Source organism: Scomber scombrus, chromosome 1 (genome assembly GCF_963691925.1).
Source record: "Scomber scombrus chromosome 1, fScoSco1.1, whole genome shotgun sequence".
NCBI classification, from domain to species: Eukaryota; Metazoa; Chordata; class Actinopteri; order Scombriformes; family Scombridae; genus Scomber; species Scomber scombrus.
The window spans coordinates 22391312-22417461 of NC_084970.1; the positions used below are offsets into that span (position 1 = coordinate 22391312).

The 26150-nt window shown below is 40.8% G+C and overlaps 1 protein-coding gene across 8 annotated transcripts in view; it reads left to right on the forward strand.

Annotated features, from left to right (window-relative positions):
* Positions 1-26150, forward strand: part of tjp1a (tight junction protein 1a) — a 49577-nt gene that overhangs the window by 21108 nt on the left and 2319 nt on the right. Inside the window, exons 4-29 of one of the 8 annotated variants that reach the window (XM_062423313.1) lie at positions 92-194; positions 380-698; positions 914-1020; positions 1555-1723; positions 1910-2045; positions 6159-6298; positions 6749-6854; positions 7143-7293; positions 9795-9903; positions 10008-10227; positions 11069-11253; positions 11745-11840; positions 12784-12810; positions 14738-14820; positions 15072-15282; positions 16135-16235; positions 16350-16700; positions 17612-17863; positions 19089-19910; positions 20086-20168; positions 20412-20591; positions 20823-20929; positions 21034-21293; positions 21685-21839; positions 21923-22143; positions 23164-23307. In XM_062423313.1, coding sequence (XP_062279297.1) covers positions 92-194; positions 380-698; positions 914-1020; positions 1555-1723; positions 1910-2045; positions 6159-6298; positions 6749-6854; positions 7143-7293; positions 9795-9903; positions 10008-10227; positions 11069-11253; positions 11745-11840; positions 12784-12810; positions 14738-14820; positions 15072-15282; positions 16135-16235; positions 16350-16700; positions 17612-17863; positions 19089-19910; positions 20086-20168; positions 20412-20591; positions 20823-20929; positions 21034-21293; positions 21685-21839; positions 21923-22143; positions 23164-23307 — 4838 coding nt within the window. The remainder of the gene's footprint in view (positions 1-91; positions 195-379; positions 699-913; positions 1021-1554; positions 1724-1909; positions 2046-6158; positions 6299-6748; positions 6855-7142; positions 7294-9794; positions 9904-10007; positions 10228-11068; positions 11254-11744; positions 11841-12783; positions 12811-14737; positions 14821-15071; positions 15283-16134; positions 16236-16349; positions 16701-17611; positions 17864-19088; positions 19911-20085; positions 20169-20411; positions 20592-20822; positions 20930-21033; positions 21294-21684; positions 21840-21922; positions 22144-23163; positions 23308-26150) is intronic. The other 7 variants (XM_062423346.1, XM_062423353.1, XM_062423321.1 and 4 more) reach the window with 7 other exon arrangements.

Here is a 26150-nt window from a genome sequence, read left to right on the forward strand (position 1 = left end):
AGAATTGGTTATAAGAAGCCCCTTATAAATATTTCTCCTGTTCAACAGCTATTCATGGATTGTTGATTATGATTTTTTTTAAATGTTTCAGAGAAAATGATCGAGTGGTGATGGTCAATGCAGTCTCTATGGACAATGTAGAGCATGCATACGCGGTGCAGCAACTCCGCAAGAGCGGCAAAAATGCAAAGATAGTAAGTTAAACTCTAATAATATTTACCAACACAGAATTAGTGTGAATTAGATTCACAATGACCCCAGATGTTACAGAGCATCATCACAAGTCCACTCATTAATTGCTGTTTGACAGATTGTCCCATGCGACAATGCAAAAAATAATGTTTACCTCTTAACACCCAATCTTCCTCTCTACTCCAAGACTATCCGTAGGAAAAGGAAAGTACAGATCCCTGTTTCTCGGCCAGGAGACAGAGAAACAATGTCAGAGCACGAGGAAGAGGATAGTGATGAGGATGATGGCTATGAGCACCACAGTGGACGTGGTGGCCAAAGTGCCTATGGAGGAGCAAGTGGAGGCACGGGCACTGGTAGACGTGAACGTAGCAACAGCAGCAGGCGGGATCACAGTGCCTCGCGGGAGAGGAGCATCTCACCACGCTCCGATCGCCGATCACAAGCCTCTTCTGCTCCACCCAGGCCTGCTAAGGTCACCCTTGTCAAGTCCCGCAAAAATGAAGGTGGGCAACACAATGTCAAAGTGCCTCAAATTTGACTATAGATGAAGAAAACAAACAGACTATGACAAAGATATATTTTTATATATCTGTGAAGTTTAATCAGAATTTTTAATGTGGAGATTGGTCTGTTCATCTTATTGTCAGTGAACAAAATGATGATGAAATTGTTTTGTGTCTTGTTAAAATTGCTTTATTTTGCTTTTCAACTCTGAAAGTAGAATATGGACTGCGGTTGGCCAGCCACATATTTGTGAAGGACATCTCTCCTGAGAGCCTCGCTGCCAGGGATGGAAACATCCAGGAGGGAGATGTTGTACTGAAGGTGAGAGAAAAAAAGAGTCTGAGCTTGTGGGTAAGATCTGGGTGTTTTAAGTTGGTAAAAATATAATAATGAGGAAATTAACTGATAAAACAGAAACAAAATTAAAGAGAAGCGATAACTGAATACAATTATTTGTTTAATAGGGGAAATAAGTGTGGGTGAAGAAGGAAGCATCTTGAATTTTTATTTTTATTTTTTTACTGAAAACTCTCACCAGTTAGCTGTTGTAATCTGTGAGCTGCTGAAAGTGGCTTGCTGAGTGAGGTCACAGTTCATTAGTATGCAGGCTCACCAGCAGAAATACCACACATTCCATTATTCCTTTGAATTTTATCCACTCCACCAGTCTCTGAGGAGGGAAAATTCCTTATTCACCTTAAAGAAATGCATTCTAAATCCAATTTACTGTATCAGTTTTACTGGAGAGAGGCACACAGACTTTTTTCTGTTTGAAATGTGATACAGTAAAATTGTACAGTGAAGATAACTTGCCCATTCAGTTATTGTACTGACCCACTCCCCTTCTTTTGCCAGATCAATGGCACAGTTACAGAGAACCTATCACTGATAGATGCCAAGAAGCTGATTGAGAGGTCAAAGGGCAAGTTGAAGATGGTGGTGCAGAGAGATGATAGAGCTACGCTGCTCAACATTCCTGACATGGATGACAGCATCCCATCAGCCAATAACTCCGACAGAGATGGTGAGACAACATATTTGTAGGATGCCTCTTTCAACTGACTGCAAAAGAGAAATCTGTATATTCATTTGAGCACTGAGAAGAGATTATTTCAATCACAGCTAAAATACAGTTACTTTCTTGTTTTTACTCTTTCTTAATTTATTTCGCTGATGAAATGTTAATGCACATTTAATTAATATTTCACAGACATTTCAGAAATACATTCACTGACATCAGACCATTCCAATCGATCCCACGGGCGAGGCAGTCGATCACGTTCGCCTGACAAGTCGGAGCTATCGGACCATCTCCGTCACTCACCTCGGCAGATCAGTAATGGCAGGTACGTGAAGTATACATACACACACATCAGATCGCAAATCTGGGAATGGCACACATCTGTCACACATGCCACATACATCTATACTCCCACTACTCCAACTTCATAGATCATCTTCACACCCATGGGTTAGTGGGTGCTGAGTAAGTACCTTGCAACACTAATGCATAAATCAGTAGATTAGGACACAGCATACATAAACCATCACACTCCCTCTGGAGCCATTCATGAGTTCCAATAATGCCTTGCACTGGGAGAGGATTGGGGAGGGGTGGAAGGATTGATCGATCCTCTGGCTCAATAGAGTGTCTTTCTGAAAGTATACACGGTTAGATCTTTTAACCAACAGACCTACAGACTACACAGTTGTCTTATCAGTTTTATGGGTTTGCTCACTTAAATCATGCAGTTTTAGGTGTATTCAATATGTAAGATGTTTTACTCTTGTTGTCATGCCATTTTAATTGCTGTAGAGAAAATGCTCTTTACATTTATGTGTGATTGTTTTCATTAATTTTAATGTTGTTTGTGTTCACTGCCAGTTGGAACCTCCAGTAAGTTATCTTCTTGTGGTTTAAAGGCTGCATAGCTTTCTGTAGCTGACGCACACAGAGAGTGACAAAAAAGACCTTGAGTTAGACGTAGCGGTAAATAAGATGCTCTGGCTGACAGATAACGACTACAGTTTCTCTCAAGACAATATAAGCCAGGGCTTACTAGTGAAGGCCAAGAAATCAAGCATGGTCGAATGGCACAAGACGAATAGTGGAATAAAGCACAATTCTTGGAGGTTTGACACTTGTGGGAATGATCAAGGCTAATGCTATCACTGGCTGCAGTAAGAAAAAGCTGTGGGCTTGTTGCTGGTTTCTGGCCCCAGTAAATGTTTGATTCTTTAACATAGCATTGGGTATGGAAACAGCGATTCATAGTGCTCTAAAGCTCTTATTCTGATGGAGCTGTCTGAATTAGAGCCTCATATAGCAAGACCTCCATTTCATCATGCTTATTGGATCCTCAGGGAATCTGAAGCACACACAGATTAAAAAAAGTTGGAAACTAAGCAGGGCGTCATACTCCAAACCAAAAAAAAACAGCTGTGATACTGAGAACTTGTTTGTAGTTCACATGAACACTAACCAGAGGTGCTATTTCAGGAGGCAGTCATTTTCAAACTCATACTTAATCAAATAATTGCAGCTTTCTCCAGACTTCTGTAATCTTGAAGAGATGGAGGTCAGGCTATGTGAGATATGAGAGCTAAACCTGCCGTTCATAATTAACTTTCTTGCTTAAGGGCACAATTTCTCACTGGAACACGTATCCGTCACCAGGAAATCCAAACTTAGCTGTTTTTTAGGGATTTTCAACTCTTGTAGCTGCGGGATGTTAGTTCAGTGTGCTGCTGCTGCTGCTGTTGCTGCTGCTACTGTTAGTTTAGTTTTCTGGCTTAATAGTTGCTTGTCAGTCATGATTATCATACTGCTAGATTTACCTCCAGTGCTGCCGATTCATTAGATGGCACAGTGTGTGAGACTGTGGAGTAAACATACTTGTCTCAATACAGGATGAAGGCAGGTTCACTGTTGCACAGATTTCTTCCAATGTAAGTGACTATCATTTGATAAATGGCCAGAATATGTATATTTTGTCCATTTATCAATTAGTTGCCCTTTCCCTTATCCCTCCTGTCATTGAGATATATGTATAACCTTTATTTAATCAGGTAAGTTCCATTGAAATCTGTTTCTTAAGGGAAATACAAGATGCTGAAGAACAAGTCTACCCAGGAGTAGACTTCATTATGCACATGTATTGTCAGAAGAGGAGTTCCACCTTCTTTTCATGGTGGTTATGGTTGAAGAGGTGACTGAGGAAATGACAGTCTGGCTGTCACTCAGCTATGATGTAAGAGACTGTTTTCACTATCTCCCAGTTTAGGAGGGGAAAGAGGAATTTGACATACTTCCCACAGTGCTTTGCCCTAAGCCAGATGGTTCGCTTAACCTGATTGGCTGTAGGGCTTAGATGCATTCTTTTCCCCAGGACACGACACTGCTCCATGGTTTTTAGTATACCAGATCATCAAAAACGCCCTTCATCTAAAGTGTCTCCCAGTGAGCATGAGCATACTTTCTGCACAATCAGAAGGCTTTCTGTGCTTCAGTCTTTTCAGGGAATTAAACTCAAAATCCTCTTAATAAGCGTCATGGTGCAACTTACAGAGACGTATGTGTGAGTAATTAATTTTTGCTTGTTTGAGTTTTGTTTTGGTTTTATTAATGATATATTTAACTGTCTGACTGAAATTTTGTCATGTGACATTTCTTCCTATGTGTGAGGCAATGTTTGTATATCTGTTCAGTTCTGTTGGCAAATATATTGACGTGTGGAAAGAACATTGATGGATGCATGTGAAATTATGGAGACAAGCACTGTTATGCAGTGTAGAGTTTCTGGTGTGGCAGCACCATATTTTGCACTGTTTGTTCATGTTTGCGCAACCACATCTCTCTCTGTCTCTCCCGCTCCTTCACTTCAACTTTATCTCTTTTCTGCCTCTCACTCGCTCTCTGTCTCTCTCTCTCTCTCTCTCTCTCTCTCTCTCTCTCTCTCTCTCTCTCTCTCTCTCTCTCTCTCTCTGTCACTCTCTCTCTCTCGCGCGTGCTTGTGCTCGTACTGTAAGAATGTGTAAGCGAGGGAATTGAACAAAGGCTTCTGTCAAATGGTGTTTGTCAGTGTGAAGCCTTTTTTAGCACCATTCTGCAGCAAAGAACAGCAGATTTAGGCCACAGCACTCTCTCTTCCTCTCTTCTCACTCTCTTTCCATGTTGTTTGTTTGTATCTGTCCTTGTTCTCCCTCTCCCTCTCTTTCTCATTCACACACACACACACACACACACACACACACACTGTCTGTCTCTCTCATTGCAATTCTGTTATTCATCCTCAGGCTTACCTCTCATTTACCCCTCTCTCCCCCCTACAAACAAACCCATACAGGTTTCTCTGATGCTGACCATGCTGATGTACAAAATAACATGGATCAGCGCCATGTGTGGAACTGAGTTGTAGTGAGAGCTAGACCAAGTCTGGGAAAATTCAGCAACTTTTAAAAAGGCCATTCTGTGGCAAAAAATAAGGAGGGTCAGCAGCTGCACAAACTCACAAGTTAAACCCTCAGTATCAGTCATTGCGTGGAAAAGGATGCACATTTAATGTTTTTGCATCTGTTTTCCTGTTTGTATTTTGATGTGTAAATATATTTCCTAATGAATGAGAGAATCGACGTGAGAGAAGTTTCCTAGTCTGAGCTGGCGGCACAGCCTGCACCTTCAAATTCTTTTACAAAAGCTTCTGAATACGGCTCAAGTACTGTGCCAGCAGGCAGTCATGTGACAAGATTGGAATTCAACCATTGTTTTAAGCAGCAGAGCTCTTTCTACTTTGTTAGACGCAGCCCACTAGACACACACACACACACATGCAGACACACTGTTTCACCCTGTTTATTTAATCCAGGTTAAACAGGAACTTGGACTGAAAAGTATCGTAATTCAAGAGTTTATGTTGGGAGACCTGGTATGCTTTTTCTTTCTCTGCCTGTGTGCTTTTATTGGAAAGAGTTCTGTATGGTTAATAACAATGAGGGGTTACATCCATCTTTAAGAAAACTGACTTAGAAATAAAACATGTATTAACTCTGTCTGCTCTAATTGAACTTAATATCAGATTCTGGTTGGGAATGAGGTTTGTCAATGACATACTGTATAAACTACATAATTAAAAACAGACTCCATTAAAATACAGCTGAATAAACTTAAGTCTACACAGTCTTTTTGACAGAGCCTCCCAGCCTTCTTCTAATGGATTATTCTCATATAATTTCCTCCTATTTTTCAATCCATGGTCCATACGATTTCCCTTTGGGTTCAGTTAGTATGTGTTATTGTGTTATTGCATTGTGCGTATGGTAAACACAGCTGGAAGTCATTCACACTCTAAAATCAGCAGTGTGCTACAGTCCTTAAAGTAAGAAATACGTTTTAAACTGTCATCATAGCATTGACATTACAATTTTACTAAATTGCCATATGTTGTTTATGTTTGTTTCAGCCATCGAAGTCGAGATGAGGAACGCGTGTCCAAACCTGGGGCCATGTCTACACCAGTCAAAAGCTCTGATGATGGTGTCTTGTCACAGGCCAGTGACCAAGCCAGCTCCAGAGATGACAAACTGTTACCTCCGCTGCCTGGTAAAGACTTTTTCTGCACATTGGGCCTCAGCTCAAGTGATCTGTGTGGTCTCTCCCATTTGATGTTTAGTGTTCACCGCCTTTTATTTTTTATTTTATTTATATTTTTCCATGTCATTGCTATTAATACAGTGAGGTACCATGTAGGTTATAAAGACACTGTGACATTATCTGCAAAGTAGACCTAAGAAATACTATCTACTTAATGTCAACATCTGAGGAAAAAGTATGATATTACAAAATAAATACTTGACATGTCTGTCATCAATTAAAACTTTACTTTTGGTTTCACTGTTACTAAGCACTTTAATGTTTGTTAAGACTCTCATACCCACACTTTACTGTACAAAATACTGAAGCAGATTAAACTCTGCACAGAGTCTGTACTGGTTTTTTCTTGATTCTACTTAGGTTCTAACTACTTACTTACTGTGTTTGTATTTGTGGCAGAACCAAAGCCAGTTTATGCACAGCCTGGTCAGCCTGATGTGGACCTCCCTGTCAGCCCCTCTGATGCTCCTGTACCCAGTGCTGGTCATGACGACAGCATTCTCAGGTAAATGTCCAAAAGCTTTTATCCAAAGCACTATAGTGCACATAATATAATATTGATAGCATATCTGTACTGTTGCATGTATATCGGGTGTATATATATTGTGCACTTTGATAAGATTCGTAAACTATGTTCAGAGATTCTGGCCAGCTTTTGTTTTATGTTTTTTTTCACCACACACAGCTTGTTTGAATAACAGGGTGTGTTTTTTTGTCCCTGAGAGGGATTGTTTTCAATCTTTCCGCTGACCTTTTTGCCTGATTCCATCTGACCACCTGTTTTCTCTTGCAGGCCAAGTATGAAGCTGGTCAAGTTCAAGAAGGGAGAGAGTGTCGGTCTGCGGTTAGCTGGAGGGAACGACGTGGGAATTTTTGTGGCGGGAGTTTTGGAGGACAGTCCTGCAGCCAAGGAAGGGCTGGAGGAGGGAGACCAGATTCTCAGGGTATTTTGCATTCCATCAATGTGTTTATATGCACTTTAGAGCCCAGCCTTTTGGTAGCTTTTTGAAGAAACTTGATTTCTTAAAAAAGCATACAATAAACATTTTTGTTGTATTGTAACGAGGGATTAAAGGCATACTATGCAGGGTTTTCCTAAAAAAAACAATGATAGACTAATACAAATATAAACCCTCTCAATCATTACTTATGACCCAGTAGATGTGTGTGACGAGAATTTTTTTTCCCTTGAAATACGTCTGAAGAAGTAAGGTCGTCTTACATTCGCTGTCTAGACTTTTAATGTCAGTATACATCCACAAGAACAGATTGAGCCAAAAATCTGTAAAACGAGTGTTCCCCTCCTGAGAGAGGCGAGCCACTGTCCCCCACAACTAGCCTACAGCACCAGGGGCCTGAAAGATGGAGAGCCACAGTGATCGTCTCAAACAAAGTGGCTCAAAAGTAGGCCAAGTTTACCAACAACTGAGTAACAGTAAAGTAACGAGTCCTGTTGTCAACTCGACTGCTTCACTGTCTCTCCTCTGCTTTGCTGGGCTCCATAGTTATGGGAGAGGCACCTCCGCCCGCAGTAAAACAGAGGAAAGGAGAGAAACTCAGCGTGACTATAAATGACAGCAAAACAAATAAAATAGTCTCATATGAGCTGAAATGACGTAAATAACATTAATAAACGTCATCCCTACTGTGTTGTGTGTGTGTGTGTTCCACAGAGAGAACAGTGAAGCAGTTTAAGAATTTGAGTTCACGACAACTAACTGTACTCTTTACGCTTCTGTAAGAAATTTCAAAGTAAAAAGCAAATAAGCGTAATTTTTAGGCATTTCTCCAAAAATGAGTCTTGAAAATCATCATCTTATAATCAGAGTTGTCTTATATTCGGGCCAATACAGTATTTGTAAAACTCTGTTAAAACTGTCCTGTTTTGTAACTGAAGCTTTTCTTTCACTGCATTTATTTGTCAGAGTGCTCCAAGAAAAAAACTCCTCCAGCTGAAGTGTCATACATCAAATATGCCAGGATTGGCTAAAAATAAAGGGATGGAGGGTAGACGGAGAACTGGATTTCCCCCAGTAATTAAATAAGAGGGTTTTTTTTGCATGAAAGTGTTGTTGACTTACTTTTCTAAATTAGCTTTAGACATTTAAATTGTCCTATTATCATGTAGCTTGCAAGGTTTGTTTCCTGTTAAAGTTCAATGAAGTTTTTAGAAACTTAAAACAAATTCACATCATATGAAAATAGGAGGAACATCTGGTGTTATTGTGAAAATAGACAAGCTGTCACTGCCCACACTAACTTCGATAACCAGCGGTGCAACTACGTGATTCCCTCACCACAATAGGTTTACTTCTGTGTGAGGAGATCTTGGGAATACAGCACAATGTATCTGTCAGTCTGTGAGTCATTCCCGGGCTCTGCCTTGTTTCAAAACTCCCCTTGTTTCCAGTGTGAAGACACAATAGAAGTTGTTCTTGCACTCTGACCTCGGGAACAGTCGTCTCTCTGTTTCACTGGACACCAGAGTAACATTGTTAATGGAATGATGGAAACCCTCTTGATGTCAGTCTTGGATCTATTCTGACTTGTTTATACAGCTGTCACTGATGACACCTGTGACATTTAATGCAGTAGCTCTGCAGCTGTATAGTTAACAGTGAACAGCACAGTCTGACCACAAATTTCCTGTTTTTTTTTCATCATGTTAACTTTTATGGATTTAAGTTATCTGATAAACAAAGTTGTCCATTACACTCTCTGCTTCTCTTTATGAGTATACAATAGTGTAGTCTATTCTTCCACTTCACAGAGTAGATCTCATTCTGTGTGTGTGTGTGTGTGTGTGTGTGTGTGTGTGCGTGAGCGTGTGCGTGTGCGTGTGCGTGTCTCCCACTGTACAAACACATCTAGAGACTTCCAGGACATTGTTTTCCATCTTTAGATTGTTTCCCTTTGGTCATGGTGTGCTAGTGGAGATAAAGACGTCAATTCCTCCTGTTTCTGGGAAGGATAAAGGTGTCTTTCTGAGGTTCGGTGATTTAGTCCATGTGTTTCTGGTTTCCCCACTGCCCCTTCAAGCAAAGTCAATAAACAGTAGTTATTGTCTTTGGGACCGCAGCAGGAGATGAAGAGGAGGAGGAGTAGACTCAGTTGTAGGGGGAGTGCATTGCCCTGCTTCTGTTGAGGAACACGTTTTAATTTTCCTCTGTTCCTCCTATTCTGTGAGAAATCTAATGAGCGCTAGTTACTGAAGTTTTTAATCTTAACTAAAAGTAACTCAGTTCCCAGGCAAAGTAAGAGGATGAAAAATGCTTTAAAAACATTTTAAAATATTTTTTTAAGTGTCAGTGATTTCTAAGCTTGTGAGGATAAAGTTGGCCTACAATAACATGAGATTCAAGAGACCATAGTTCATGATTATAAACCAGTCCATCATCTGCATTATAATTTGATTTCTTCTGCTTTTTCTGTTCTGCATCTGTAGGTGAACAACGTTGACTTTGCTAACATCATTAGGGAGGAGGCTGTGCTGTTTCTGCTGGATCTCCCAAGAGGAGAGGAAGTTACAATCCTGGCTCAGAAAAAGAAGGATGGTGAGGGATGTCAGCTAGTAGTGTAAACACACAGCATATACACTGAAATCTTTTATTTAAATGTCACTCTAATCCTCTTGTGTTATTTTCTGCTTCGTCTGCAGTGTATCGGAGGATAGTGGAATCGGATGTGGGTGACTCCTTCTACATTCGCACACATTTCGAATATGAAAAAGAGTCGCCATACGGGCTGAGCTTTAACAAGGGCGAGGTTTTCCGAGTGGTAGATACTCTGTACAATGGCAAGTTAGGCTCCTGGCTCGCGATTCGTATTGGCAAGAACCATCAGGAAGTGGAAAGGGGCATCATCCCCAACAAGAACAGGTAAGAGGAGTCTCGGGTCACGCCTTTTATTTCCTGCACAGCTTGTTCTGGCACTTTATGAATGAGCGAGGGTGGCAGTAAAGAAAAAGCATTGTTGTTGATCCGAGATAATCAAGGAAGGATTAATAGGCTGTTTTAATTTTATGTTTGTCTAATGTACTGTATTTTTCACATTTGAGATTTTAAAGCTTATTATTCATGGTTCTGTGCTTTTGTTAAAAAAAAGCTGCAGCTCTGTGTTGGACTGTTGGTCATGTGTGTCTGAGGGTGCGTGTGTATAAATTATGATCTTGCCAACAGCATGGTTTTATCTAGGCCTGACTACAGCCTGCAGCAGCCTCTGGCAGTGTTTACACAGAGATTCCTCACTGTCCCGCTGACAGAGAAGACATCGCTTTCCACATGCTGCATGCAATTTTATCACATACATACATTAAGCTCTGTGAAAGAAATATCTGCTCCTCAGCCAAGTTAAATCAGCTTCCCTTGATATTCTCTTAAAACATTTCACATAAAACCATGAAATCAAGTACATCAAAGGAAGACCATTATAAGTCAAAGCCACTACGAATCTTGAAAATGCTCGACATCACCAGCATTTCTTCAGTCAGTGATTAATAAGAGCTCCATAATTGTTTTACAACCATTTACAATTTACAAGTATACAAGGGTGTCAGAGCATTTATTTTTGTACAAAATATTGTCACCTTAACTGTAGAAATCTGCATACTGCTTAATTCAGCTAAACTGGTGGGTGACAAATTGTTTATTACATCCTAAAGAAGCCTTGTTTGCCGTTTTTGTGATTGTCCTGACACGTGACCTCCCACCTTTCTCTCAGAGCTGAGCAGCTATCCAGTGTGCAGTACACCCTCCCCAAAACACCAGGAGGCGATAGAGCAGACTTCTGGCGATTCCGTGGATTGAGAAGCTCCAAGAGGAATTTGCGGAAGAGCAGGGAGGACCTGTCAGCCCAGCCAGTTCAGACCAAGTTCCCTGCCTATGAAAGGGTGGTGCTGAGGGAAGGTAAGAGCACAAAAGGCCAAGGCACTTAAAACAATCAGCTGAAGACTCCCACATAGCTTTATATTTTACTGTAGGGAAAAAGTCTACAAACCAGTGGTCATATTTCAACCTTACAGCTCAGAGAAACAGAAGGTCATCCACAGTACTTGTAAACTCTAGATAGCAACTGTTTATATGTTTTTACTCATGCTTCTCTGCATTATAAAATTATCCATTTGTACATTTACAGAGAACATGGTGTAATCTAAACCTATAATTAACACTGTTACAGACAAGAGTACTGCATCAATATTTAGATGTTTGACGATTATCTAATTGTACAAGTGGAGTTTGCCTTACTTACTCATCTTCTGCTTGGTGTGTGTGGTTTACTTTTTGTATCATGTAATAAAGTGGTAATATTTGTATAATATAATTTAGTGTTGCATGTTCAAATGTTAAATGATGCTGACCTTCGGTAATCCTCATGACATGCTCTTGTTGATGAACAGCTGGGTTCCTGAGGCCTGTGGTCATCTTTGGGCCAATAGCAGATGTGGCCAGAGAGAAACTGGCCAGGGAGGAGCCTGATGTTTTTGAACTAGCAAGTAAGTCGTAAATGACTTCCCCTTTTTTCATGTTTTGTGTCCTATTGTGTGTCTTAGAATCACGGGAGTCCAGCCTCTTGATTTATACTGGACATTATACATTACCGACGCTAAGCGTTGCTCAGATTCTGTCAAATATTCTCTGTAGCAGCCAGTATGTTTAACTCACAGTTTGGTTAGTGGCTCGTTTGCAAATCCAAATTTATCCGCCTGTGACTTTTTTCCTCTTTCAATTACCCTGCTCTATTTATAAGCATTGACACGACAACGCATCAACAAACAAGTTTTTGAGGCTGCAAACGTGGTAGAGACAGTTGAACTTTATTTAGTCTAACACAGCAACTTAAATGCTTTATTCGGGACAGTAATTGAAAAATTGAAAATTGTATAAATACAACAACCCCTGCTGTTTTCATGTAGTTAAAGCTTAATGAAGTTTAGAAACATCATGCATTTGATGTTTTGTTTTTTAAGTCCTTAGTGTGTTTTCCTTTAGAAATAGACCAAGAGCTGAAACTGCTGTTTTATAAATATAGGGTTAGGATACATACCTATTATCCACTGGATGCTAAGCAAAAATTTTTTTAAATAGTTTTCCATTCAGTTTGTCTAAACCAGACGGCACTCTGCTTAACTCCAGAACACTACTTTTTTATTTTATTCATAGTTACCTTTTTCTGTTTATCTCTTTCACACTCTAAGCAGAGCTGCACAGTTCCTGTTCATTTCATCCTAAGTGTTCTCACCACTTCCTCTTACTTTAGGAAATTGCAAGCTTGTTTAATGTTTCATGTTTGTTTTAACAGTCTGTTTTGAATTTCAATAACTATAAGTGCTCAAACACACATGTTACATGTGTGTTACCCACATAAAAGTGATTCCAGTCCTTGATGTTTATTTGTGCGCCTCTTGTGATGTTTGTGTAACTGTATTTTCTTTTCAGAAACACAGCAACAACAAGGAGGGGAAAGTATGTCACTTAGTGCATAAACTTTTATTTGTTTTTTTTGGTTCAATGAATGGCAGCTAATCAGTAAGCCAGTGTGTGGTGGCCAGTTGCCTTTTTCATAGGTGTTAAAACAATAGCTACTGCCTGGTTAATTTGTATGGGGGAATACCACTTGATTACATTACAATCTGAAATAATCTTATGAACATGATACACAGGAGACCAGATACTAAAGCAATGTAATATAATGCTAACACATTGCTAGATCACCACACGCATTAATTGGATACTTTTTTGTGGCAAAGAAAGTGTACCATTAAAATTATACACTTCCGGACTAAAACAGCTCTTAAACTGTAAACATAAATAACATAATTATTTATGAAGATTGAAGACATATTGCCTTCATTACTACAGATGATATTTTGCACATCTAAAGCTGTTTGGCAAGATGAAGAATTCAGTTTTTGTTTCCTATTATACCCTTTTTTTTTGCCAGATTTAAGTGTCCGATGAGCTGTATGTTAGTGTAATTTTGCATGTTAGGGAAAAGCACAACTTCTCATGTTCCATGTTATGGAAGTAGTAAATGTTGATCAGTTAAATAAGGTACAGGAATGAATTTATAATCAATTTCAGTGGTATTCCCCTCTTAAAGGCAGGTTTGCACATGCAGAATGACAACAGCAAAGCAGCATGTAGAGCTGGGCATTTAATAAGTCATGGAAACTGAGATGAGTGAAGTGGTTTTCAACAGTTTTACAAACTCTGTCTTTTTAAATAGAAAAATCATAAGTGTATAGAATTCAAAGGTCAAAGCAGACTATGTTTTGAGGCTTTATACCACACGTGTTGACATTTAATCTTGATTTTTGTTGAATCTATGCATCTATTTTCTCTAACAATCAAAATGCACCGTGATCGGTGAATGTAGACTTGGCATATTGAAATCTTGAAGCATCAGTTCAAAATCACCAACAACTTATATGCTAAAATAAATCTGACAACACTGCCTGCATTAACAGATGTGATCTTTGTGGGGTTAGAGCAGAATTGGGAGATTGGAATGAAAAATGATTCAGTGTAGAATTTGATCATAATTCATCATTTGATGGCTCACAACTCAGACTACAGTTCGAAATGGGCTTGCACTGCAACTGTGAAATAATTCACAATTGAAGTGTCAATTTGAAGTTAACATTTTATTTTGAGAAGAACAGTTCTGAGTCATAGCCTTTAATTATTAATGCTGCTATATACGCTTGAACTTCTGACCTTTTTGCATGGCTATATTTATGTCTTTATCTTTTCAAAACTGTTTAGATAGTTGTGAGCAGTGCATAGATCATAGATCCCATTAGTATGTTAGAATTAAGAGGCCTGGCCCTATCATGTGTTCTAGTCATATGAATCACTATACTGAACATTGTGGTGAGATGACTGCCCTCTTCTGTACCTTGTATTTCCAGGCAGGAAACCATTATCTTTATGCGAATCATAAACCCCTCTACACATCCTTGCTTAAATCCCTGAGGCTTACAATGACACTGTATTCCCATTAATCCCAAATGACCTTCCTGCTCTTGTATCTGCATATTTCATGTCAATGTTTCTCACATAACACATTTCCTCCACCATAATTTACACTGTTACATGCAATTGCACGCACACATTCATTGTACACCATGTGTCACTTCCTCAAGTCTACCCAAAATTCGTAATGACTACTGCATGAATTGGCTGCTATCATTTTGTCTTTACTATCTAGCTGTTCACAAACACGTACACTTGTCTTCTCCTGTATGGAGATTATTCTTCTTTATTTAACAGTTCTATTTATGGGAGTCGACAACTGCACGCCACAAGGATGTATAATCAGGGCACAGTTTTTATTGTTGTTCTCTTGTGTTGACGCGGTGCAGTAACTCTGTCCATTTGTCCTTCGCAGAGAGCGAGCCGAGGGATGCAGGAACTGACCAGAAAAGCTCCGGCATCATTCGCCTACACACCATTAAACAGATCATTGACCGGGTGAGAAAAGCTAGAATGCACACACATTCATATGAAATGTAAAAAGACAAAGATATAAACATCTTTTGGCAGATTGGTTATGGTACTGAAAAGATGGCAGCAAGCGCAATAATACATACAGCTCACTGCTGCCCTCTGGTGAATTTTACTGTGGTGTGTTCACTAGTGAAATGAATCCAGACTGATGAGCTTGACCCATTACAGTGTTTCATTTACATTTAACATTATTTACTTGTTTTCTGTTCATGAAGGACAAACATGCAGTGCTGGACATCACTCCTAATGCAGTGGACCGTCTAAACTACGCTCAGTGGTATCCAATTGTGGTGTTCCTGAACCCAGACACAAAGCAGGGTGTCAAGAACATGAGGACCCGACTCTGCGCAGAGTCTCGGAAGAGCGCCAGAAAGCTTTATGAACGAGCCCTCAAATTAAGAAAGAACAACCACCACCTCTTCACCAGTGAGTTCAATGAGAGTGTCGGGGTGGGGGTAGATGGGTGCTCCAAAAAGATTTTAAAGGACTCATTTCACAGGCAGCTGATTATTTAGCGCTACAGTGATGGACCTTATCCACACTACACTTGTGGCTGGCCCTGTTCTGTCAGACTCCTTACATAGCTTGTTCAGCACTGACCGTCACCCAGGAGCACCCTCAGCCACCTTACCCACATTTAAAAATTCTCAGCATGCTCTCTTCCTGTCAAGGGATGTGGTGTGATCACACTTTAGGGGCATCTGTAGGTGATAAGGATATTAGCAATATCTTAGAGAGTATTCCTGTGGGGTCATGTTTTTTTCTGAGCTGTTCTTGTAACTATACACCTCTTATCAGGTTATTCTCATAATTAAGCTGTATAATAACAGTGTAGTATAATAACTAAATGAAAAACTAGGAAAAAAATGTTTATGGGACTAAGTAGCTATCATTTATTGTATGATTGTTAACTTGCCACAATGCTGTCTTGTTATCTTCTCGTTGAGATGGAGGGAGAGCAGTTTCCTAATATTGCATTTAAAGTATCTCTTCCTCTGTTGTGATTGGTTTGCATATTATATCTGAGAACATTGCACATTAAGCCATTTAATCAGCACTACAGAAAAAGAGTTATTGGAACCCAAGTAGTAAATTTACCAGAGCATCTTAAAGATTGTTGTCGAGTATGACGCCATCCTGTCAAAGCTGCAGAGCATTTTAATAACGAGTGCAAGCCTTTTAATTACTATGCCATGGTTGAACTTGATTGCTCATTAAATGATTGTTAGTATTCAGAGACATTTCAATTTTTTCTGTCATCCCTCTTTCTGTATTCAGCAACCATTAACTTGAACAGCATGAATGATGGTTGGTTTGGAGCACTGAAAGAGATAATCCAGCAGCAGCAGAACCAGCTTGTGTGGGTTTCAGAGGGCAAGGTAAAAAACAACACACAAATAACACACACACACACACACACACACACACACACACACACACACACACACACATCCATATATCTTCACTCTCTTTCTTGTCACATCTTCACCCAGGCTGACGGGGCAGCTGAGGATGACCTGGACATCCATGACGACCGTCTGTCCTACCTGTCGGCGCCGGGCAGTGAGTATTCCATGTACAGCACCGACAGCCGCCACACCTCCGATTACGAGGACACGGACACAGAGGGTGGAGCCTACACTGACCAGGAGCTGGACGAAACACTGAATGACGATGTGGGTCCACCTACGGAGCCTGCCATCACCCGCTCCTCAGAGCCTGTCCGCGAAGACCCACCTGTCATCCAGGACCCCCCAGGCTACGCTGGCTACCAACACACAGTGCAACCGGACCCGCTGAACCGCATCGACCCGGCTGGGTTCAAGGCACCAGCGCAGCAGCAGGTAGCGTTTCTGAGAGCTGTACGTCTCCCCTGTTGTCTGGAGGACGTGGTATGCGTTAGAAGGGTATTCTGGAAGCGCTATTGAAGGCACTTTTTTTATTTTTGCAGTTATTTTGTCCATTAACTGTTACAAAACTATATCAGTGGAAAGTGAAAACTTTTGTGATCAGGTATTTATTGCAATATATAAATATTATATATATATCTATATATAATATATATATCTCTATATTTATTATATTTATTTAATCTATTTGCCTTTATGTGTGTGTTGATTGATGTTTGTGAGCGTGTTTTTTTATTTTTGGAAAGGAGAAGAACTTGACTTACTGTTACTCTTGTTCTCTGTACTACCACGAGATGTCTTATCTGTGTGACTGTTACTAATTTGACTGGGAAAAGAAACTTATGTTTGTCCAAGTGTCTGTACCAGTACTCACCTATGTGCACTTCCTACTTTTGTTTTACCTGTGATTGGGACTGTGACAATACGACACCAGAAAGTATTATGTGCATGTTGGAAATGCCAGTGTTAATCCAGTGTTACTGTGAAATGTATTTATCAGAATTCGATTGGCCTTTGTGATTCCCAAATCCAAACGTGTCGTCTCATGATGTGTTATGGACATAAAAAGGAGAAAAAGATAAATTACTGTATTGTTATCATAGAATTAAAATCAAATTAGTGTACTCTAACAATGGAAACTTGTCCTAATTCCTAACATTCACGTGCCGATGGTCGATCTACAGTTACTGCTAAATGTGAAGGCGATGAGATTGGCTGTTTGAATCACTGTAAGCACAAGTGAGGAGCAGACCGTTGTAGAGGGGCTATGAAGGTAGTAGCGCTTGTTGGTACTGCACCTTAGTGTGTCAGCGCCTGTTATTAAACATTTCTGAACCACTTCACAGAAAGCAGTGGCCGCTGCCATCCCTAGCATCCCCCAGCAGCATGAGCCCCAGGCTGAGACAGTGCCCCCTGCTGTCGACGTTACTGTAAAAACTGTAGGGGGTCTGAGCCCTGACGAGGCTCCTGCAGCTCCCCTCAGCCAGCCAAGCCCCATCCCAGAGGCTGGTTCACTTAGGAGGCCCACCCCTGAGCTAGCCTCTCAGAGCGTCACACCAGAACCTCTACAGTCTGGACTGGCCAGTCCAGAACCAAAGGTATCCATCTGACCGTCACCGGACGCTCCGTGACCGGGCCCGGCTGAGCTCAGCTCAGCTCGATCTGACCTGGCTGACCTCCTGTGCTGCTGCTGCCTGTCTACCTACCTACCTGCTGCCACGCTTCTCTCTCTCTCCTTCCGCCCTGCATGTCTGCTGACCACAGTGCTGCTCAGAAGAGACAGAGATGTGTGTGTGCGTGAGTGCGTGCGTGTGTGTGTGGATGCAGTTGTATGTATGTATATGTGTGTGTGCACGTGCCAGAGTGTGAGCAGATACTGGTAAACAACAGTGGGCTTGAAGGTGATTGCTGCGCTGACATGCCTACATGTAGAAGAGCAGTGGAAATCCTGCGGCTCTCACTGTTGCTTATCCTCTTTGCATGGCTGCAACATGTTTGGCTCGTTCTCTGTTAACCTCTAGATGTAGATCTGTTTGTGCTGTATTTATCAGTGCAGATTGAATGGATGATTTTCTTGTAAAAGTAGCCATTGATTTTTCCAACCATTTTATCTGTACTTGATCCAGCATTTGAAAAAAAGCCAAAAACTAGTAAACCTAATAGCTTTTCAGATTTGGATGGATAATTAATGGTTACTTCTCCAATGTCAGAATTTTAAATATATTTTGTACAAAATGGTTATGGGCTTGTTATGTTAAATATTATTGTGGATGTTTAATTTGCCGTATAATTGCACCAAGACAGTGGGTGAAATTTTCCTTTGTGAATACACATGCAGCAGTGTGCACATATTATCAGAGAAAATATTGATAAACCCTCTTGGTTACACCACATTAATATCTAGAGTTTTCACATTTTGTCACGTAAGAAAAATTGATCCCATTGTATTGTTGCGGTTTTTATTTTAACCAATGTGTTACTCTTCCTTTATTTAATTTGAGTGTTTAATTTGGAGTTGCAGTGATACATTGTGATGTTTTTCAGCTGCATTCAGTGTTTGGTTGTGCTGCGACTTCTGTTTAATCTAATACACTACCTGACCAGTAACCCCTCCCTCTCAGTTTCTCTATTTCAGGTCTTTCCCTTCTTGTTTCCTCCTCTGCAATTAATTTCACGGACTTGTTTTAATATTCTCTTTTTCTTATCCTTTAACCGACTTTTGTATAGTCCATTTTTTCATATCACATAGTAATGTCTGTGCAGTATGTTAGTGGATCCTGTGCATTTGTTAACCTTATTCTTTGTTGTGTATTTCTTCGGTAGATGTTTCAGACGGACCCATACAGCACAGACAACACAGGGAGAATTGGTCACAGCATGAAGCCTGCGACTTACAGCCCTCAGCAGGGATATCACGCTGACCAGCAGCCATACAGAGATTATGACCACCCGCCTAGTCGGTATGATGTCAGCAGCGGAGGTGGTTTCCAAGAACCAAAGTACCGTAACTTTGACTCTCACGCGCCCTTCGAGAACAGTGTGCCTCATTACGACCAGCAGCAGTGGAACCCCTACAACCAGCCACTCTCTACTGCCAACTCCCAGGGTTTCGATCCCCGTTTGCCATACAGTGACGGCCCTGAATCCCAGTACACCCCTCCGCTCCGCTACGACGAGCCTCCACCTCAGCAGGGATTCGACGGACGGCCTCGCTACGGTAAACCGACAGGTCCAGCGCCTGTCCGTTGTGATGATCCCCCACCTCCTGCTCCGGGGCTTGACCTGCACTACGACCAGGATTCTCACCTGACCACATACCCTTCAGCTGCCCGCTCCCCAGACCCCGCTGCCCAGAGGCCTGCCTATAACCAGGGACCAGCACCGCAACAAAAAGGCTACAAACCTCAGCAGTATGACCCTGCTCCTGTGAACTCTGAAACCAGCCCCACACCACCTCCCAAAGCAGAGGCCCCCTCACCTTCTCCTGCGGATGCTCTAAAGCCTGCCGCTGCCAGAGATGTGCCACAGGAGGACGACCCCGCCATGCGGCCACAGTCTGTCCTGACGAGGGTCAAGATGTTTGAGAACAAACGCTCCGTGTCCATGGACCGAGCCAGAGATGCAGGTGATTCATCTGGGAACAAGGTAAACTCTTTGGCTTTGCAGACATTTTTTGATTTATGTTTAATAATTCCAAAGCAGTCTGTGCAGTTACACCCACACCCACTCAGCCACATCAATGACGTGAGCACATTAGAGAGGGGGAATTTATCATTTTTTTACCCCTCTGACTAGCTCCATTTCTTTTATGTTACTACAGGCTGCTGATTTACCCTTGAAAGCAGGAGGAGTAATCCCAAAGGCTAATTCTCTGAGCAACCTGGATCAAGAGAAGACCTTTAGGTAATCCACAGGTTATGCTGTTTCTGCTGTTTTTTTTCAGTCACCATGGTATCTCAGAGTAATATCAGAATAAAAGTATGTATTAGTCAATTTCACTTTCATACCACTGACTCATTTTCTTAAGCACCTTTGTTGTGGTCATTTGTTTTGTAGACTTCATCTACATCATGTCTTCTCTTGTTCTGCTTTTATCATCTCCTCCTTGCATTGTGCATGACTGACTGCATTTTCTCTCCAACCCAGAGCCCCAGAGCCTCAGAAGCCTCAGCCAAGCCAAGTAGCTGATGACATTGTGCGTTCAAACCATTATGACCCTGACGAGGACGAGGACTTCTACAGGAAACAGCTCTCTTACTTTGACAGGCTCCAAGCTGGCCCCACCAAACCCCAGCCACAAGCACAAACAACCCACAATTACCCCAGGTAATGCTCAGTACTATTTATGAGCATTGTGAATATAATGACTACGTTTTTATGAAGCATTGTCAACTCTTCCCCCTTAATTCTTTAGATTTACAACCTTCCTTTAATATGTCTTTTTATATGCTTTTATGCTATTTATGTTTCTATACTTTAGTATGTTTTTTTACCACAAACCTTAATGTTGTTTTGTGTTCATGTTGAAAGTTAAATGATTTTGTTCTTGTGCTACAGGTCGGAGTCTGTGGAGAAACCAAGTCCAGTGGAGAAAAGATATGAGCCAATTCCCCAGGTGACCCCTTCTCTGCCACCAGCCACACTGCCCAAACCCTCACCTGAAGGTGAGGCTTCTATTTACTGTATTGTGTTGTCACAGTCTGCTGCTCTCCTACACATAAACACACATGTAAACACTACCAGACTAACCTATATGATGGCCCCACAGCCAAGCCTGCAGCCCGAGAGGATACAGTTCAGACCAACTTCCTGCCTCACAAAAGTTTCCCTGAGAAGTCTCCGGTTAATGGCACAAGTGAACAGCCCCCAAAAACTGTTACTAACACCGGGGCTCCACCAGCATCCAGCTACAACCGCTACGTGCCCAAACCCTACACCACCTCTGCCAGACCTTTTGAGCGCAAGTTTGACAGTCCTAAATTCAACCACAACCTTCTGCCCAATGACAAACCAGAGATCGCTCCGAAGGTAAGCAGGTTCATTATTGAAAGCTGTTGGCACCAAACACTATTAAGTTGATTATTATATGAATATATACATATGAAAGATAAACAATAAATATGTTAATGTATATTAATAAAAAATAATCCAATCTGAATTGGCTAGATTGATGCTACTGTATTAGTGTGATTGTAGCCCTGAGTCAAGTCAAAAACCTAAAACAACACCAACAACATAATAAAGTCACATTTTGAATTCAAATTGTCTTTATATAAATGAAAAACTGCTACTGTGAAAATCAAAACGTTTTAGTTGGTTCATATTCAGTTATTGATTTCACCATGTGTTGTTCTTCCTTTTTTATTCAACTTTGTCTAAGATGACTTAATGCGCCACATGTGTCTTTTGTTTGGAACAGGGTCGGAGTACCAGCCCAGTGAAGGCTCAGATACCCCCACAGCCCCAGAACACAGACCCCGACAGCGGTGTGGACACTTTCACACGCACTATGGACCACCGCTCCAAATACCAGCACAATAACATCAACGCTGTGCCCAAGGCCATCCCTGTGAGGTAACAAACTCAGACTGATTAGAGATTCAATTCAAGCTAGTGTTGAATATGTGAGTGTGATAGTGAAGGTTTCTGTCGTCCAGCCCCAGTGCCCTGGACGATGACGATGACGAAGATGAGGGCCACACAGTGGTTGCGACTGCTCGAGGTATCTTCAACAGTAACGGTGGTGTCCTGAGCTCCATTGAGACAGGTGTTAGCATCATTATCCCACAGGGAGCAATCCCTGACGGTGTGGAGCAGGAGATCTACTTCAAGGTCTGCCGAGACAACAGCATCCTGCCACCACTCGACAAGGAAAAAGGTAACATATCAAACCTTGAGGGATTATTTCTTACCTCACATCTAAATCACTAGATGTTTTTTGAAGCCAAATGCTCTTTCATTCTGAGGGATAGATGCTGGGACTAGGGCTGTGCTGATCGATGATAGGGTTGAAAATTAACGATTGAAGAGATGAACATGCGCTTGCTGATGCAGCTGATCTTTCTTATTATGGAATAATTTACTTAAATAGTAATTTATTTATTAGGTTCTGGGGCAAAATGCTATGAATCATATATGAATCATTAATTAGTCTGCTGTGGTAATCCACTGGTCTTCTTAAATATGTATTTTATATTTAGAATTAGAAAACCGTGTAAAGCACTCTGCTCCCTCCAGTGTACTTTGTGCGTGTTGATACTTCACACATCTGTGAGAGCGCTCCCTGAGCACCTGCTGTCGCTCGCTTTGTGTTAAGTGAGGGAAGTTAAAGTTTCAGATGTGCACAAATTCTGCTTCTAAAATGTGAAACATCAATTGTAAAACAATGGCAGCCTTTAATGCTTTTGTGTTGTTACTTCACCCTCGAGCTGCACCTATTCAGGGCTGCCAGTTATCCCCCCTCTCTCTTACAGTTTATGTTTACTGTTGGATTTTTAATTAAATCTACATCAGTTTAATCCAACCGTGTTGTCATCTGTAGGCTGCATTACACAGTCAGTCTCAGTTGCTCTTGCCTTGCACAATAGAGGTTCATCAGAGTGACAGCTAAAACCACAGTGGAGCCCCCCACTGTCTGATCATATTGGGTATTGACAATCAAACATAATGAAAATAAGATTTTGTTATATGAGTGTTCACATTTTTAGGATGCATGGACCCACAAAGAATCTAATCCCCAGTTCTGACAACAGTCCAGTTGTATTCATATTAATTTAAATCACAAAAGCCCACCAACACCTTCTGTAGGGGAAATTTCATCAACACCTGCTTGTGTGTGTATTATGTTAAATCCTGGATTTTCGTCAGCTCTTTATATGTTCTGTGTTTGTGTTTTCAGGAGAGACCCTTCTCAGCCCGCTGGTGATGTGTGGACCTCATGGCCTCAAGTTTTTGAAGCCTGTGGAGCTACGCTTACCACACTGTGCGTCAATGACCCCTGATGGTTGGTCTTTTGCTCTAAAATCCTCCGACTCCTCGTCGGGTATGCTGTGCTCTCTCTGTTCTTCTGGGGTCGTTTGGGCTGGCTGTGTGACAATTTGAGGGTTGCGGGTCACCATTTAATCAGTTTTTTATTCCTAGTTTTGATTCTCTACTTATTCAAAAATCTGTTGGAAAAAAATGGAAACTGGTTATTTTGGTCTGAGAATCAGTCTAGGGGGAAAAAATCTGTCTTTATTTTTTTAATTACAGCTTTGGGTTGATTCATTTTCATCATTTACACCGGTTAACTCGCACACTCATCTGCTGTATCACTGTTTTTCTTTGTGTTCAGATCAAAGTCTCTTCTCATTGTTTTACATGCTGAAATCGCAGTATTTCTCTTTTGATTTTCACCTCTAAGTCACCTTAACACGTTTCTCTGATTTCATTTAACATGCATGCACCAGATGCTTGGCTGTGCAAGGATTTAATTTCATCAGGTTATATATGATAATGCATGTTGCTCTGATTTTTCTCACATAGCCACCCAAATCCTGACCTGAAGAACAGCTTTTACAGATCTTCCACAAATTGGGACACTGTCATAACCAATAATGCCCGTTATTATCCTGCATAATAATGAAAAGTTATAAAAAGACATCTCGTATCCAAGTCAAACTAAAGCTAAATTTAGCATTGTTTTCCATTTTTCATTTCAAGGTAGCTTTTAGGTTATAGAAGACAGGCAAAAAGACATGTTTTCTTTCATTCATCTCTTAGACTGGCCTTGGTTTGTTCAAAGGGAAGCAGAAGTATGCAAATAGAAAAACCAGGCGCTGTTCTCAGTGGCTGCAGGAGATGAGGATTCAGGCAAATCTCTTTAAATAACTGTAACTCACTTTTTTTTTGTGTACACTCCAATCATTTGCTTGCCATGTTTGGCCTTTATAGTCCAGAAAGCTCCAATGTAATACGTCTTCGCTGTTGTTTTTGAGACTTGACTTACCAGGAAGACAAGGAAACTTTTCATGTAGCTAACCACGTATCAAAGTACTTTAGATTAAAGTGAAACAGATCTATATTTGAAATCAGGGGTCATTATCCAACCAATAATTCATTAGAGAGAAATAAGATAAAGAGAGAATGTTCTGCAGATCATGTCCATAAAAATTACAATCAAGAAACACAAGAATTACTTGACATTTAATCATAAATGTAATTGAGCAGAAAAACTGTAACGTTGGAGCAATCCTCCAGGCTCGTATAAGAGCTGAACTCCTGCAAAGAAAGAAAAAGAAGAACAGGAAAAAAGTAATTTATTTCTGCTTTCCCTTTTCTTAACACTGTCCTCCTCACATCCAATCTTCAAAAACAGTGGTAATTTTGGCAGCGGTCAGGATTAGCTGTTAATTAGCCTCATTTTAAGGATGAGACTTGGAGGACTGAATGAGATGTCAGCTCGCTCCGTTGTCCCGCTGAATTGTGGGAGGATTATCGGGCTGTGTCGTAATCCTCTTATTGTGAAGCAAGGCCACTCTCGAGCCTCCTTCTGTCCCTTCTGTGGGTCTTCTTCTCACTTTGCTTCCCTTCTTCTCTTTATCCCTTCTGTTTTTCCCTCATTCACAGCTCTCTGCATCTTACTTACGTCTCTTCTATCTAAACTGTGTGTAGATCTGTGTTAACACATAGGCTTAAATCAGAAGTGCTGTGATACAGTATATGTGTCTTATATCATTTATAAAGACATAAAGACAGTCATTGATCAAAGCCGAAGTATATTCATATAAAAATGCTGAATGGTATGTTCTTTAGGGTTTGGCCACATAAGATATTTATTATTTAAAGGTACATTGTGGAGTTTTTGACCATTATTGGAGCTATGGATCAATGTTAAGATGAGCAGGTCCTTCTTTTGCTCTACTAGCATGCACACAAGGACACGTCTGCATAAGCACAAGCATGTGGGTAACTCGATACACATTCCTGCTGATGGCTTCACACTATTTCACTGATCATCTGGTAGTAGTAATGTACCAAGACACTCAGCAGTGCACCAGCAAAAGGAAGGAAAGAATAAGACTGCTCATCTGTGTAAACAGAGCAGGTTTCATTGACACTTCGAGGTAAAAATAATTGCTTTAAAATTGAGCTTGAAGGTGCATCCATGAAGTTGTAAATAGTAGTTCGACATAAAATTCTCACCACAATGTCGATTTAGAAATTTTCCAGAGCCACTTTTCTTGGCTACCTTGAAATTATAATTATTCTCTATTTTCCAAACAAAAAGATTGATCGAGTGGAAAACATGGCAGATTGTTGATGAAAATAGTAGTTAGTTGCAGCCGGAGGTTACACACAGTGTTTTTGGTGTGGAACAATGAACATTAATGTACACTTCAAAACTCCACAGGGTACCTTTAACATCATTGCTAAGAGTGATATTCTGGGATTATTTTCAATATTGTGATATGTTGTTTGAGAATATTACAGAATCAAATTTCCCCTTGGCTTATTTCTGAAATATTTCAGAAAGCCAAATTTAAATTACAGCTCTGCTTTGATTTCCTGTTACTGTTCTAACAACTTGACATGTTTTCACTATCTGAAGAAGCGAAAGAAAACACACACCTTTTTTCAGAGAGGTGCTGGCTCACAGGCAGACATCAAAAAAGAAAGAAAGGGAACGCCGCACACTCGTATCCACACGCATGTCTTTATTTCAAGCTGTTACATACCTGTTTCGACACACAGCCTTCCTCGGGATAAAACTGCTCTTTTCATCCTGAAGACTGCAGCATGACGAAACATCAACCTTCAGAACTTAAAATGAAGAATTTTATCTGAGTTACGACTGTGCGACTCTCCTCCCTCGTCCTTATTATTTTTCATACTTAAACAGAAGGT